The sequence below is a fragment of the Ichthyophthirius multifiliis genome (assembly GCF_000220395.1).
Source record: "Ichthyophthirius multifiliis unplaced genomic scaffold scaff_1120509250271, whole genome shotgun sequence".
NCBI classification, from domain to species: Eukaryota; Ciliophora; class Oligohymenophorea; order Hymenostomatida; genus Ichthyophthirius; species Ichthyophthirius multifiliis.
Window position 1 is genome coordinate 1 of NW_004086925.1, and position 15,588 is coordinate 15,588.

The 15,588-nt window shown below is 16.2% G+C and overlaps 3 protein-coding genes across 3 annotated transcripts, besides 29 other annotated features; 1 reads left to right on the forward strand and 2 right to left on the reverse strand. All coding sequences in view use genetic code 6, as the record gives it.

The window, feature by feature from the left end:
- Positions 1 to 301: 301 nt before the first annotated feature.
- Positions 302 to 327: a microsatellite.
- Positions 328 to 401: 74 nt separating this feature from the next.
- Positions 402 to 426: a microsatellite.
- Positions 427 to 1,354: 928 nt separating this feature from the next.
- Positions 1,355 to 2,069, forward strand: IMG5_060130 (hypothetical protein; the record flags this gene model as incomplete). Its single annotated transcript, XM_004037112.1, has 1 exon — positions 1,355 to 2,069. The coding sequence occupies exon 1, from the start codon at positions 1,455 to 1,457 to the stop codon at positions 2,067 to 2,069; it is 615 nt and encodes a 204-aa protein (XP_004037160.1). The 5' UTR covers positions 1,355 to 1,454.
- A 117-nt stretch (positions 2,070 to 2,186) lies between these two features.
- On the reverse strand, positions 2,187 to 4,169 carry IMG5_060140 (hypothetical protein; the record flags this gene model as incomplete). The annotated part of the gene is made up of 2 exons (XM_004037113.1): positions 2,187 to 3,427; positions 3,602 to 4,169. 2 exons carry the CDS (start codon positions 4,167 to 4,169, stop codon positions 2,187 to 2,189), a joined length of 1,809 nt encoding a protein of 602 aa, XP_004037161.1.
- Positions 2,423 to 2,483: a microsatellite.
- Positions 2,624 to 2,757: a microsatellite.
- Positions 2,624 to 2,758: a microsatellite.
- Positions 2,632 to 2,757: a microsatellite.
- Positions 4,170 to 6,203: 2,034 nt separating the features above from the next.
- Positions 6,204 to 6,258: a microsatellite.
- Positions 6,234 to 6,284: a microsatellite.
- Positions 6,241 to 6,289: a microsatellite.
- Positions 6,251 to 6,289: a microsatellite.
- Positions 6,290 to 6,706: 417 nt separating this feature from the next.
- Positions 6,707 to 6,753: a microsatellite.
- A 2,189-nt stretch (positions 6,754 to 8,942) lies between these two features.
- Positions 8,943 to 8,967: a microsatellite.
- A 2,374-nt stretch (positions 8,968 to 11,341) lies between these two features.
- Positions 11,342 to 11,391: a microsatellite.
- Positions 11,342 to 11,396: a microsatellite.
- A 215-nt stretch (positions 11,397 to 11,611) lies between these two features.
- On the reverse strand, positions 11,612 to 12,585 carry IMG5_060150 (hypothetical protein; the record flags this gene model as incomplete). Its single annotated transcript, XM_004037114.1, has 2 exons — positions 11,612 to 11,861; positions 11,905 to 12,585. 2 exons carry the CDS (start codon positions 12,583 to 12,585, stop codon positions 11,715 to 11,717), a joined length of 828 nt encoding a protein of 275 aa, XP_004037162.1. The 3' UTR covers positions 11,612 to 11,714.
- Positions 12,586 to 12,601: 16 nt separating this feature from the next.
- Positions 12,602 to 12,651: a microsatellite.
- Positions 12,652 to 12,671: 20 nt separating this feature from the next.
- Positions 12,672 to 12,768: a microsatellite.
- Positions 12,769 to 13,166: 398 nt separating this feature from the next.
- Positions 13,167 to 13,242: a microsatellite.
- Positions 13,169 to 13,292: a microsatellite.
- Positions 13,183 to 13,241: a microsatellite.
- Positions 13,184 to 13,299: a microsatellite.
- A 105-nt stretch (positions 13,300 to 13,404) lies between these two features.
- Positions 13,405 to 13,434: a microsatellite.
- A 127-nt stretch (positions 13,435 to 13,561) lies between these two features.
- Positions 13,562 to 13,623: a microsatellite.
- A 7-nt stretch (positions 13,624 to 13,630) lies between these two features.
- Positions 13,631 to 13,685: a microsatellite.
- An 8-nt stretch (positions 13,686 to 13,693) lies between these two features.
- Positions 13,694 to 13,746: a microsatellite.
- A 170-nt stretch (positions 13,747 to 13,916) lies between these two features.
- Positions 13,917 to 13,983: a microsatellite.
- Positions 13,953 to 14,018: a microsatellite.
- Positions 14,019 to 14,206: 188 nt separating this feature from the next.
- Positions 14,207 to 14,276: a microsatellite.
- Positions 14,260 to 14,297: a microsatellite.
- Positions 14,298 to 14,500: 203 nt separating this feature from the next.
- Positions 14,501 to 14,573: a microsatellite.
- Positions 14,574 to 15,588: the final 1,015 nt, after the last annotated feature.

Consider the following 15,588-nt stretch of genomic DNA (forward strand, 5'->3'; position numbering starts at 1 on the left):
TATTATTTTATCTAAAATTAATTATAAATATATTAAATACTTTCTTTATATAATATTAAATTTTTATAGTTTGATAAATACAAAAACATTTATATGGTGATTATTAATATAAAACAATAATTGATTTATAAATATATAATAGAATCTAATATATTTTTATATAAAGAATTTTCATTATAAATAAAAAATTTTAATAAAGATTTATCCTAATAGTTTTAAATTAATAAAAATTAATTATATATTATAATAAAACTATTTATATATAAATATAATAAATAAAATATATAATTTTAAAATATTAATATATATATATATATATATATATATTTTATTTTAAATATTAATTATTTATTTTTGTATAATATAGTTTTTAATTAATTATTATTGCAAATTTAAAGACTTTTTTTAAATAAATTTTTTAAATAACAATTCTTATAATAAGAGTTAAGGGTTTTTTGTATATATTTTTTTTTAAAATTACAATATTAATCATTATAATAAAATATACAATAACTTATATTATAAAAACAATATTTTTATAATCAATATTATATTCAGTTTTTATTTATCAATAATATTTACAAAACGATAATTTTATAATTATATAAATGCAAGAAAACATAAGTAAATGTGATTTAATTAAAAATTGGTATAGAGTAAATAAACCTTTTCTATTTAGTTAATTTATTTTTTCCCTAATCGGATTCACATAAGGAATAGGATAACTTCCTTCTTTAGCAATAAACTATACTTACAAAGATGATTTTAAACTTCAACCTGCAGAATTATCTTTAGTAGAAAGTATTGGGCATATACCATGGACAATAAAACCAATATACGGAATGATAACCGATACATATAAATTTATAGGATACAAAAGGAAATCATATTTAATATTTTTTTCATTATTATGTTTTGTTTCTTGGTTATCTATTTCTTTGTTTGTAAAAAACATTTTTGCTTTTGTATTTATTTAATTTATTATAAATATTGGATTTGCATTTTGCAATGTAATAGGAGAAGCATTATTAGTTGAAATGTCTTAACAAAAAATAAAAAATATTTAAATTTAAGACGAAAGATATTAATAAAAGTAAGCAGCATAGAATGTATCTTTATTTTTTTTTGCAAGAAGTATAGGAGTATATTTTTTTTATTATTTATATATAATCAATTAAACTTTTTTTTAAAAAATAAATTAATTATAAAAGATTATGATAACAGCTTATTTGAGTGGTTATTTACTTGAAATATATTCTAAATAAACTATTTATTTGATAACGAGTATATTTCCTTTAATATTATGCATTTTTTCGTTTTTTATGAATGACAGTGTTGATTAAAATGATTAAAATATTTAAAATCCTTCTTTATATGAATAAATATGTACTTTTTTATCATTTTTGAGACTTCCAATAATATATCGTCCTATAATATTCATATTAATATATACAATGTCTCCAAGTACCGGTTCAGCATGGTTTTATTTTTAAACTAATGTTTTGGGATTTACACCTGAATTTTTAGGACAATTAAAATTAATATTAGCTATAGGATTATGTCTATCATTTGTGATATACTATACATTATTGAAGCATGTTTAATTTAAAAAATAATTCATTATTACATGCCTCATATCTGTATTTTTGGGATTTCTTTCTTTAATTCTTATTACTCGTAAAAATCTTGAATATGGAATTCCTGATAAGGTTTTTAGTATTTGCGACAACTTTATTTCTATGATTATTGCTGAATTAAACCTTTTGCCTATTCTCGTTCTTGCTTGTAGAATGTGCCCTAAAAATATAGAAGCTACTATGTATGCTATGCTTACAAGTACTATTAATTTGGGGTCGTTTGTTTCTGGTTTATTGGGAAGTCTTCTCATTTATCTTTTAGGCATTACAGATACCGTCTTTGATAATTTTTGGTTATTAGTTGTTATTACTAGTTCAATTTAGGCCTTACCTTTGCTATTGATTAAATTAATTGATTCTGAATAAAATAATTAGTATTAGTAAGAAAAGAAAAAAAATGATGACGATGAATAATATAGATTATTAGATTGATTGAATCTTCGAAAAATTGCAAAAAAATATAAAAGAAAAATTATTTAATTTTTTTAAATATATAAAAAAACTTTAAAATAAATATATTTCTTTTAAAGAAAATAATAATAAAAACTTTCACTCTTCATAAGTATTTTCAATAATTTTAGTTGATCCATCACTCAATGTGTATGTTTTAGTTTCTGTAATAGTTTTGATTCCATTAATAATATTAATTTTTTTCTAAGTACTAGTCCTAATTGTGCCTGCAGGTCTATCAGGATCATAAACTTCTTTTCCGTAACTGGCACCAGTAATATCAGATTGGTTAATTCCCAATTTTTATAAATGAGCTTATATTTCAGGATCATTAATTGAGACATTTTAAGTAGTACTACTTGAGACATTTTAAGTAGTACTACTTTAGACATTTTATCCAGGATATTAAGAATAAGTTGTTACATTAACATTTTTATTTTTTTTAATTTAGTCATCTTCTCCTCCATATTATTGCTAATATCCTCCGTATTAAGGTTATTAAGAATAAGAATTATTATATGTAGTTTAATAAGATGATTATTATTATTATTATTATCCATATTATGGTTATTATTATTATTATCCATATTATTATTATATATATGATTATCCGTATTATTATTATCCATATTATTATTATTATCCATATTATTATTATTATTATTATTATTGACCTTTAGGAGTATAATATTGAGCGTAATTGATAACTGTAACTGTTTTATAAGCAGTATGTAGAGCACATCCGACACCAATTTTTTTAAAATCTTCAGACATAATATTCTTTCTATGCCCTCTATTAGCAACTCCATCATCAATTAGTAATGAAGATACGATTTCTAATGCTGATTTACTTCCAAATTCTATATTTTCACCTATTTTTCCTGACCAATCTCCATATCTTTCAAGTCTTATACTCATATTCGATCCATCTGAACCATTATTTCCACATACTCCTTTTGGGCCAATGTCATTTGCATGATCTTAACAAGCTCTTGCAATATTCTCATTCCATTCATATCCTTATAAAGGCTTTTGTTATTAAAGGAACGCCATACATTCTTAAACAGCTGCTACTCCTTCATTAGTTCTTAAAGGAACATCCCCAGGTCTATGAAGAATATTTCCTTAGAATTAACTAATCATTTCTTGTAAATAATGAATATAACTTTAAGGACTTTATCTAGCTCTATTGATTTCTAAAAACACTTCTTGAGCCAAACTTTTCCAATCAGTATTAGCTCCAGAAGCTACAGTAGAATTTTAAGCAAATTATTATTATTACTATTGCTATTACTAATATTAATACTATTATTATAATGGTTAATATTACTATTAGGAAACTGAACTTGTAACATTATAATTAGTGGTTGTAGTTGGATTATAAGATGAAGAATTAATTCCTACTTTCACACCTGTATTGTAGGTACAAGCTTAGGAAGAGGTCAAACCTGTATTAGCCTGTTTGCCTGCTCTTTTTATTTAATCATATGAATTCTCAATTGGTAATTCTCCACCTTTCCTTGTATATTCGGATGCATAATCGATAACTGTGCACATTTTATAATCTCTATGTGGAGCGCAAGCTACACCTATTTTCTAATATTGTCCACTTAATAAATTGTTTCTATGACCTCTATTTGGTAATCCATCATCTACTAATAATTAAAGAACTATGTCTACTGCATTTTCTCTTCCAAAGCATAAAGCTTCTGCTATTTTTCCTATCCAATCTCCATATTTTTCCAATCTCTAAGTAAATGTTGAACCATCAGATCCGGTTCCGTCTGTTATTCCTTTAGGACCGATATCTTAAGCATGATCATTACATGCGCGAGACATATTGTCATCCCAATTTAAAGGGGCAACTGGTTTTTAGTTTGATAAATAGTTTATACATTATTCTACAGCTTCTGGTCCTTCTTCTGTTTATAGACCTAATTCACCAGGTTTATATAATACATTACCTTTAAACCATGTTAGCATTTATTCTAAGTGATATATATAGGATTAAGGGTTAGTTCGAACTTTGTTTATTTCATCGAATACATCTCTTGATATCCAATTATAGTTTTTTGTTGTCATTTTTTTTTATTTTATTTTTTTAGAATTAATTACGATTTTTTATTTAAATTATTATATTATATATATTTTTTTATTTTAATTATAATAAAGAAAGAAAGAAAAAGCTTTTGTTTTATTTATATAAAAATAAAATATTATTTTATTTAATAAAAATTTTATTTTATCATTATTTAGATTAACTATTAAAAATAATTTGATTTTTCTTTTAAGATTAAATAATATTTAGTATAATGAAATTTATAAAAAATAATTATTTTAAATACAGTTTTTCTCATATAAAAGAATTATATTACATAAATAAGTTAATTTATTATTTAAAATAAATTCCTACTAAAAAATCTATATTTTTTTTGTCTAAAAAATGAGGCTTTAAATACTTATTTTACAGAATTATTGAGTATTTCAGGATTATTTATAACATTTAAAATTTTATATTAAAAATAATCAAAAGATTTTTTATTTAATTAATTTAACTTTTTAAATAATAAAAAAATAAAATTATTAGAATAAATGTTAAAAAGTATACTAATAAATAAAATATAAATAACATATTATATAGAATCTTAAAATTAAATATTAATTTTTTCATTTTTAAAATAAAAAAATATATAAAATATCTTTTTTTAAATTTATTATAAATCACAAAAATAAAATAAAGTAAATTATACATAATAAAAAAAAAGTTATATAAATAAAAATATTATTATTTATATATAATTCAATAATAATAATAATATTTTATAAATTTTTTGTTTAAACAAATATAATAATAATAAGAAATTAAAAATTTAAAGAAAAAATGTAATAAAAAAATAAAGGTGGTTAAAAATATGCATTTGAAATATCTATAAAAAAAATAAATATAAACTTTAATCCTTAAAAAGAATTTATATAAGTAATTCTTAAAAGAGGTAATACAAACTATATTAATTAATTAATAATTAAAATAATATTTTAAAAAAGGAGATTGTAAATAAGAATCTAAAAGAAAAACAGAATTTAACGTGTAAAATTAAGAATTTGAAATAAATGAATCATTTTTTTTTAACTCCAAATTGCATTATAATATGTAAAAAAATCGCTTTGATGACAAGTTTGTATATTTTTTTTGTTAAAAAATAAAAAAAACTTTACAATTTATATATAATATATAAAAATAAATTATTTATTTTTTAAAATAAATATAAGGTCGAATTAATAATTCTAATGTTTAATAATAATGAAGGAATGCATATTTTAGGAAAATCAAGAATATGCTTAAGTAAGTTTGTAAATAACCCTACAATAATAAATGAATAAATTTAAGTAAATTTTTAGAATTAGATTGATTAAAACTCATTAATTAATTATTTTGTTTAATTTGAAAAAATTGAAATGAAAAAACAACCTTTGTTGAAAAAAACTAATATAATAACAATTAATAAAGATAAAAAAGATAAAAGACCTCTTGTTAAAAAGCCAATATAAAAAAAAAATGAATAAAGCTTTCAAGAATAAGATAATAATGAATGCAATATAAGCAATTCAAGTATTAAAATAAAATCAGTTGTAAATCGTGTAAAAAGCAAAGGAAATTCAATTGAAAGGAATGGATTTTCAAAAGATAAAAAATCTTTTTAATAATTTTCAAACAAATCTTCCAAAAATTACTTTCTTCAGAAATAAAAGATATTAAACAAAGTAAAAATTTTTCATCTTCGAAAGAAAAAAAATGTCTTTCAACTGATAGACGATCTTTTTTATCTAAAAAGAAAAACACAAACAATAAAAAAATGATTCTAATAGAAAATATTCTACCTTATGATGTAATAAATAATACAGAAGATAAAAAAAAAGAAGGTTTAAATTAATTAGAAGAATTTAATAAAATCTAAATATAAGAAATATAAATGTTGAGTTTTTAAATTGAGGAGTTGAAAAAAGAATAACAAAATGAAATTCCTATAGAAAACATAACTTAAAATACTAGATTTACTTTTAATAATATTAAAACTTTAGAAAATGTTTTCATTTATTTTATTATTTTTCATTATTTAAAAAAATAAAAATAATAGAATGATAAACAAATAAATAATCAAGAATAATAAAATATTTAATAAGAATAATTAAAAAATATTTAAGGTGAGGAGGAATTTAGAACTATTAAGTAGTAAGATGGTGTTTAAAAAGCAAATAAGAATTATGTAACTAAAAAAAAAAAACTATAAAATATTTATATAAATGTCTAGAATGAAGTGTAAAATGGAAATATGTTAAGCATAAATTAGCTTTAACATTAAGTATTATTTATAAAAGCAAAATAAAAAATATACAATTGTTTTTTTTTATTTTATTTTATTTTTTTAAAAAAAGGTTTAATTAAAAAATAATATAATATAAAACTTACTTGATAAAGTTAATATTCTTGAGTAAAATACTTTATAAATGAATGAAAAAATAATAAATTTGGAAAGTTAAAACTAATTGTTAACAGTAAAGTCGAATTAAATAGAAAAGCATTATAATTTATAGGAATAAAATAAAGAAGATGAAAATACTATAAAATAATAATAATAATAAATATAATTATAATTATAACAATAATAAAATATTAGTTAATAAAAAGAAGAAAGTTTAAAAAAATAAATAAGTAATTTACTTGATTAAATTAACTTAATGAAAAAAGAATTAGATATAAAAAATTAATAATTATAAAACTCAAATGAATTAGAGTTCGATAAATTAAAATAAGAAAATAACTTTTTATAATAACAAAATCTTAATTTTATGGAATAAATTTAAAGATTTTAAATTGAAATTATGCATAAATTATCTTTAGATCATGGAAGCGAGAATGAAGATTTAAAGAAAGAGATTATAAATATTAAAGGAAAACTTTAAGAATAATATGTATTATTATATTTATATATTTTAATCATTTTTATTTATTTATAAAGTTAGACTTTTCAATAGACACTTTAATCAAACCAAGAAAGATTGTAAAATCTATGCTCTTTTTATCAATAAAAGTCTGAAATGTATGAGAACAAAAGTAAAGAACTAGAATAATAAATATTACTTTCTAAGTAAGATTTAGCAGAATCATTAAATGTTGCCTTTGAATTTGGGGGTAAATAACTTGCAGATGAAATAGAAAAACGTTTAATTTTTAAGGTTTGAAAAAAAATAACATATATATATTTAAAAGTCCTTTTAATTTTATAAATTAATAATTATAAATAACCCTTATAATTTATAAAATGTAATTTTTTTATCTAATTTTTTATATATTATATTAAATAATAAGAAAATTAAAAATTAATTATTTATAAATAAATTTTATAATTAAATGTATATTAAAAATATTTATTTTAATAATAAATATATGATTTTATATTTATAACAATTTATATAAATAAAATAATATAATTTTGAATAAAATAATTAATTATTATAATAATTTATTAATTTACTTATAATTATTCAGTCATAATATTTTTAAATATAATATAAAATTTGTAAATATGTATATATTTATAATTTATTTTTTTTAGTAGTTTTTTTATTTACTCGTTAATTTTATCCAAACATTTTTTTTTAGCTTTTTTATTATATATTGAAAACCATTTATAAAACAATTTTTTTTTCTTTTTTTTTCTTTTAAATATTTTATTCATTCTATATATGATATGAACAATCTTAATTTATAATCAAATAAATAAATAAACTACTTTTTGAACATAAGTAAAAGACTATAAACTAAAACTAGTACAAATCATTTTTATAATTATAGGATAATTTTCAGCTGTAACACAATCATACCAAAAAATAAGGAGATATAATAATCTCTTGCAATCATATAAAATCCTTAATAAAATATTTAAATTAAAAATAACGAATAGACATAATATCAAAATAAATAATTTAATTTACTTATATATAAGATTTCTTAAAACTCATAATGTATTCAATATGATTCTTAAATCAATAGAAATTTAGAAAATTTTGAAAATAAAAACAGACATATAAAAATATTAAAAAAACAAAAACTAATGAGTAATATGCAATAGACATAAATAAGGTTGCAACAGTCTATTAATATACATATCTAGTAATACCAAAGAAAGTCATCGAATAATCAAAAAAAAAACATTCTATCTATTAAACCATATTAAAAAGATATAAATGTGTCATGTACAAAATAAGTATAAGAAATTAAAATTATTTCAATTTAATAATTATCATTTACTTTAATAAATAAAATCACCTTATATAAAACTTATTTTATAGTAAATTTAAAGTACTTAATCCATTTGAAATTGAATAATCCTATTTTTTGTATTTTCTTATTAGTTTTTAGTAATTTTTTTTGGTAATTAAACAATTTAATTTAGATTATAAAACAAAAGTATCAAAATACACCAAAAAAAGTGTTTATCTAATTTAAATTAATAAATAAAAGGTCATTATTCCTTTTTTTTAATTTATAAAGTTTTTTTATTTAGTTGATAATTTAATTTTTTAATTAATATTATATTAAATGTAAATACTATAAATAATTTATTACTAATTTTTTTTAATAAGACTTTATGCTTTTTTTATTATTATTTTTTAAATACTAATAAGCTAAGCATTTTATGCTAAATATTATTATATTAATATATATTTTAATATTTCAAAAAAATGATTAAGTCTTAAATTTATATTCTATCTAAAAAGTAATTAATATTAACAACAGAATATCCAATATTAAATAATGAAATACTAGATTAATTTGTATATTTTTTTTGCTTTTTAAATAAATTAAATAAATTAAATATCAAAAATTTTAATTAGGAAAATCTTTTAATGAAATAATTTTAGAACAGTGATTAGTTGTATGTATTTGATGTAAACTAGAAAAATAAAATAATAAAGAACTAAACAGTATAATTTTTTAAATAAAATATATTAATTTATATAATTAATAGTTAAAAAAATATCTAAAAATAATGGATTTACCATAATTAATAACAAATATCTTAATGATTCCATTATATAATATTAATAAAAATAATTTAATTGATAAAGTAACTCTTTTTAAGAAAAAAAAAATATAAATAAAGTTAACAATAAAAAGATTGATTTATTTTTAAAAGAAAACTAAATATAAATAAAATAAGCATATTATATAAAATAAATTATATTATAATTAATAAACAAAAATTATAAACTTCTTTATTTTGATGATTCTGTAAATTTATAAATTTTATTTATGATTTTTCTTTTATATTTTTAATTAAAAAGTACTTTTTAAAAAAATAAACAATAATATTAGCTCTCAAATTTTTACTTAAAAACGACCAAAATTTTTTAATAATATCAGATTAAATCAATGTATTTTTTTTATATACAAAATATTAAAAATATATTAGATAAATACATGGAAATACTAATTATAAAATTTTTTTATCTCAATTTAAGTAATAAATGATGGAAATGACTTAGCAAATGGTAAAAGCAAAGTTTTACTTCTAAACAAATAATTTATTGAAAATCATCTAGAATTTTTGGTTTATGCAAAATTTAAATTAATGATAGTTGATATAGATGAAATAAAAGAAAATTTATAATAAAATATAATTAAATTAAGGGAAAATATTAAAAATATAATAATAATAAATGATTACTAGAAAATAAAAAAAGTTAATGATTATTTTTAATATTTGAATTTTCTTTATCCATAAATAATGGAGAAACAAGAATAAAACTTCAATCAAAGATATTCTTTTTATAAAAGAAATTAAAGTTACTACGAATTATAATTTTTGTTGAAATATTACTTTATTTCAGATTATTCTAGAAATGATAATATATGTTAAAATAACATATAAATACATTAATTAATACTTTAAATTCCTGAAAAGGAAAGAAAAGTTTTTTAAAAATTATTAAAGTTTGTCAGCTATTAAAAAATTGTAAACTAATTATAATAAGGTTAAATTTTAGATGAATATTAGGATTGCTTTAAAATTTTAGATGACATAAAAGAAAAAAATATGAAAGAAATTTTAAATTATTTAAGTAATTAATCAAAAAAAATTATTTGTTTAAGCGATGGTGATTAAATGATTTGTAAAAAAATTAAAAATTATCTTAATATAGAATTTAATAATATAAATAAATTAGAAGATATAAACTTAATAAACTATTATACAATTTTAATAATTAAAGTAATTCTTTAATTTATAAAAAATTTATTTTTAAAAAAATATAAAAAGTATCATTAAAACTATTAATAACTTAAAAAATATATTCATTTTATCAATCATTTTTGTAAGTCTAAAGTAGATATAATTTTTATAATCGTAGAAAAATCTATTGAAAATTATATATTTTAATATATAATTGATGATGATTCAGAATAATTTATTGAAAATTAAAAGTAAAAACATTAAAATAATATTGAGGATAATTTTATAAGTTTAAGTAAAAATTGTTTAGATATATCAGATATTAGGTAAAAAAGTAATATTAATTTATTTAAGTAATTTAATAGTAATTCAAATTAAGAAAAAGAAAATGAATAAGATTCTATTAATAAAATTTTAGAAATAATTTGATATAAAATAAATTAAAAAAAAATATATTGTATATATTATTAAAATAAAAATAAAATAAACAAATATTAAACATAAATTTTTATATTTATTTTATAAATTAAATAAATTAATAAAATAAAAAAAAAAGATATAAGTAATAAAATGTCAAATGATTCTAATGATGATGGAAAAAAAATAAAATAAAATTTATTAGATTTAGGAAATAAATAATTGAATTAAAATTAACAATTAAATGATACAAATAGGATCGCAGAAGATACAAATTAAAAAGGAATAGTTATTTTAGAAAAACTTGATCAATAAGGAAAAGTAATATAAGATACAATCGTTAAGGTATTTTTTTACTATTATATACAAATTTTAATATTATATATACATACAAAAAATAAATATAAAATAGAATAAAAATATTTCAAAAGATATTTAAAGAGCTGATAAGACAACAAGTGCTATGATGAATAGAGAATTTTATATGAAATGTTTACTTAATACGATTGCTTTTTTATTGCTTGTAGCGATTATTGTAGTTTTAGTTACTAGACTGAATAAAAAATTAAAATGATAACAAATAATATTTAGTTATATTTAACAATATATGATATATATATATATATATATATAATATTTATATTAGTATATATTAATAAAAAATCTTATATATTTTTATCAAAATTAATAATTAAAATATGAGTTGTAAAAATATCTAAAATTATGTGTGACAACTGATATTTATAATTTATTTATTAGTATCTACTTTTGTTATAATAAAATTTAATATATATAAATATGAATATTTAATTTAATTTTATTTTTAAAATTTTTATATTTATTAATTTTATGTGTATATTAATTAAATTTTTATCTATAGAATATTTTAATATATTTCGTTAAAAATACATAATTAATATTTATTAATATTTTTAAATATAATTCTATTGCAATCCAATATAATGTCCAATTTTTATCATATTTCAACTACTTTCTAATCATAAAAGAATTTACCTTGTAATTATTAACCAACGTTATGATCTAATTCAACTATATAACACGGACAAACAGATCCTTCTTATATAGATCTAGTAGCTTATTGTCCTGTCATATCAGTCCTTACCTAATAAAAATTTTAAAAATGTTAATAAAAATATAATATTTACCCATCCTGGACAACAACTAAATACTAAAATTTGTTTTTATTTAATTACATCGTAATTAGACAATAAATTTGCATAAGTATTAATACATAATTTAGACATTCCATAAGCATTTTTAGGCCATCCATTTTGAATATAAGTATTATTATCGACATTTTCTTAGAATTGTTTAGCTAATTAAAATAATCCATCTTTTGTTAAATTTTAATCTTTAAATTATTTTTTCAAATTTTCATTTTTTAAATGAATAGTTTTTCCAAGAGATGAACCAATGATTAATATTTTCCCTTTTTAGTTAATTAAAGGAATCATCTATTCAGATAGATAAACAGTTCCGTAAAAATTTGTTTAAAAAGTCTAACGAACAACTTCACCATCTAATTGATCTCCTTTAAAAGCAATTCCTGAGTTATTTAATAAGATATCTATTGTTCCATATTTTTAGCCTATTTAAATTATAAAATTATTAATGCTTTATTCATTTGAGATATCGAGTTATAAAACATCCACCATTGCCTCTGGTTAAAGTTATAATAATTACTTCCTTGCTTCATTTCCTCTTTCTAAAGATCTACAAGCCATTATTATATGATAATTTTATTTTTGAATCAAATTTTCAACTATACCATATCCAACTCCTTTATTTGATCCAGTTACTATTATTTTAATAAAATTTTGGTTCATTTATAATTATTTTTTAAATTAAAAATATAATATTTGAATTTAAAAAAATAGCTTTTAATTTAAAATTTAAAATTTATTAAATTGGAAATAATATTAATATATATTAATAATAAAATTAATAATAATTTATAAAAATATAATATTTATTATATATTATATATTAAATATATTTATATATATTAAAAATGAAAGGATAGTTATAAAAAATAACTAAAAATAAATATATAATAATATATTTAAAATTTTTAAAAATATTTTAAGTAATAAATATGCATTTATATTTATAAATAATAAAAAAAAATATAGATTTTTTTATTTTATAGATAATTATAAATAATTATATATCAATAAAAAAAAAATTATATTTTATATAAAAATATATATAAATTTAATATATCTTATTAAAAAAAAATATTATTAGTATTATTTATTTTATATATAATATTAAATATAAATAATATAAAATTTATATTAATTTTCAAATATTATTTTTATTTTTATAATTATTTATAATATATATATATATATTTTTTTTTATTGAGTTTAATATTATTTTATTATATAATAAAATATTTATTAATTATTATATCATTTTAAATATATTTATATTATTAATATATATATATATATATATTTATATATATATATATATATATTTTAAATTTTTTTTTTTTTTTTATTTATATTATTTTATATTTTTTTATATTTAAATTTTATAAATTCTCTTATAATATTTATTTTAACTTTTTTTTCTGATCATATTTTTTATTTAATTAATTTTAATTTTCTTTTATTATTTTTTTTTTGTAAAATAAATATTTTTATTATTTTATTTTAATATTTTATTTTCATTTACTAAAACTTTCTTATTTTATTTTTACTAGTTAATATATTAGTTTTAAGGAGTTTAAATGAAATATTTGATAAAAAACAATATTTAAATCATTTTAGTATGCTATTTTATATTATATATATATAATATAAAATTTTATTTAATAATTTTTTATTTAATAAAAATTATAATTTAATTTTTTTTTACGAACACATTTTTTTTATTTTAATTATGTTATAATTTTTTTTATTATATTAAATTAAAATTTGTAAATGTAATATAAATAAATATAATAAATAATAAAAAATTAAAAAATAAAATAAAATATATTATTTTAATAATAAATAATTTAAAAAAATATGCCAAATTCATATATTTTTAAAAATTTATTAATAATATAAATAATTAATATTTATCTAGTATTACAAAAAAAAAGATATATATATATAATTTAAATGATAAAATAATTAATAAGAAAAATATAAGATATAAAATACTATATAATAATTAAATAATTTATATTATAATATATTTAAAATAATAATATTAATAAATATTATAATAATAAATTGATATAATATTAATTACATAAATTTATATATAATCTTTTTTATCTTTATAAATTTTAATTCATATAATTGTTTTTTGAAACTATTAAATATAAAAGCAAGATTAATACATTTAAAAAATATATAAAAAAAAATATTTTTTATTTTTTAAAAATAATTAATTAAAAAATATATGATAAAATTAAAATTATACAAACAATATATATAAATTAATATTTTAATTTATATGTTATTTAAAATATTTATATCTATTTATTTATATAATATTTATATATTTTTTATATATTATTAATTTTTTAATTATTAATTAAAATAAATTATATTTAAAAATTTTAAATAAATATTAAATATTATTTTTTTTATATTTTATTTATAATTATTTTATATTTCTTATTATTTATATCTCTATAAATATAATATAAAATTTATTTTAATTTCTCTATATGTATTTTGTTTAAAATATTTTTTTTAAAAAAATGAAAAATATTTTTTATATATATATAATAAATTATATTATAAAAATATTTTATTAATTTATTATTATTATAATAAACATATTTTTTTTAATTTTATACTTTTTATATAAATTAAAAAATCTTCTATATTTAATTTATTATATAAATTTAATTAATTTAATGAATTAATAATTTTTAATATACAATTTAAATAATCAATTATTAAAATATAAATTAACAATAACATTATATTTATTATATTATTAAGTCTATTATTAATACTCTATTCTTAAAAAAAACACTTCAGAATTAATGTTTAATTTCAAAATTTACGGAGGCTTAAGACTATACTTATGGTATTTATTATAATTATGGTAGTGGAGGTGGTTTTGCTTAATAATGTGATTCATATACTATTTATGGAGGATTTTTAAGATGTAGTAGTAAATGTATCATATGAATTTCATAAATCATAAAAACCTATATTTGGTTGTTTTTTCAGTTTTAAATATATAATGATTGATTAATGGATTATTAGTACAGATTTTTTGTCCTTTATGATAAATGGAGATATTGCTAAATTTTTATTTAAAAATAATGCTTCTACTTACTAATTTATGTGGATTAACAAAATTTAACGAAGAATTTTAATAAGCGGATATCGAATATATTACTAATAACTAAGAACTTGAAATAGAAATAACGAGTAATTACTAAAAGATTTTGAAAATTATAAAAGATCTTTTGGAATTACGGAATTTTTTATTTATGCTTTTGAATGAATGCCTTAATGTGTTGGATGTACTAACGGTACTTCTTGTTTTAAAGGCTATTATTTTAATACAGACGATTGTTTAAATTGTATTCTAGGATGTTAAAAATGTACAGATGGAGTTTCTTGTGATTTATGTAAAAGTGGATATTTTTATTATGATTCAAAATGTATTTCTTCATGTCCAAATGGAAAATTTGCAGATTCTTCAGCAAGAACTTGCTATGATTGTAATATTAAATGTGCAACTTGTTCTAATGCGACTGATTGTGATACATGTTTTAAGAATAGGGTTCCTTAATAATATGATTATCCTTAATATTCTTATGATCCTAAGGTTTTCAATTAAGCCTGTACTATGTGTTCTACTTTTCT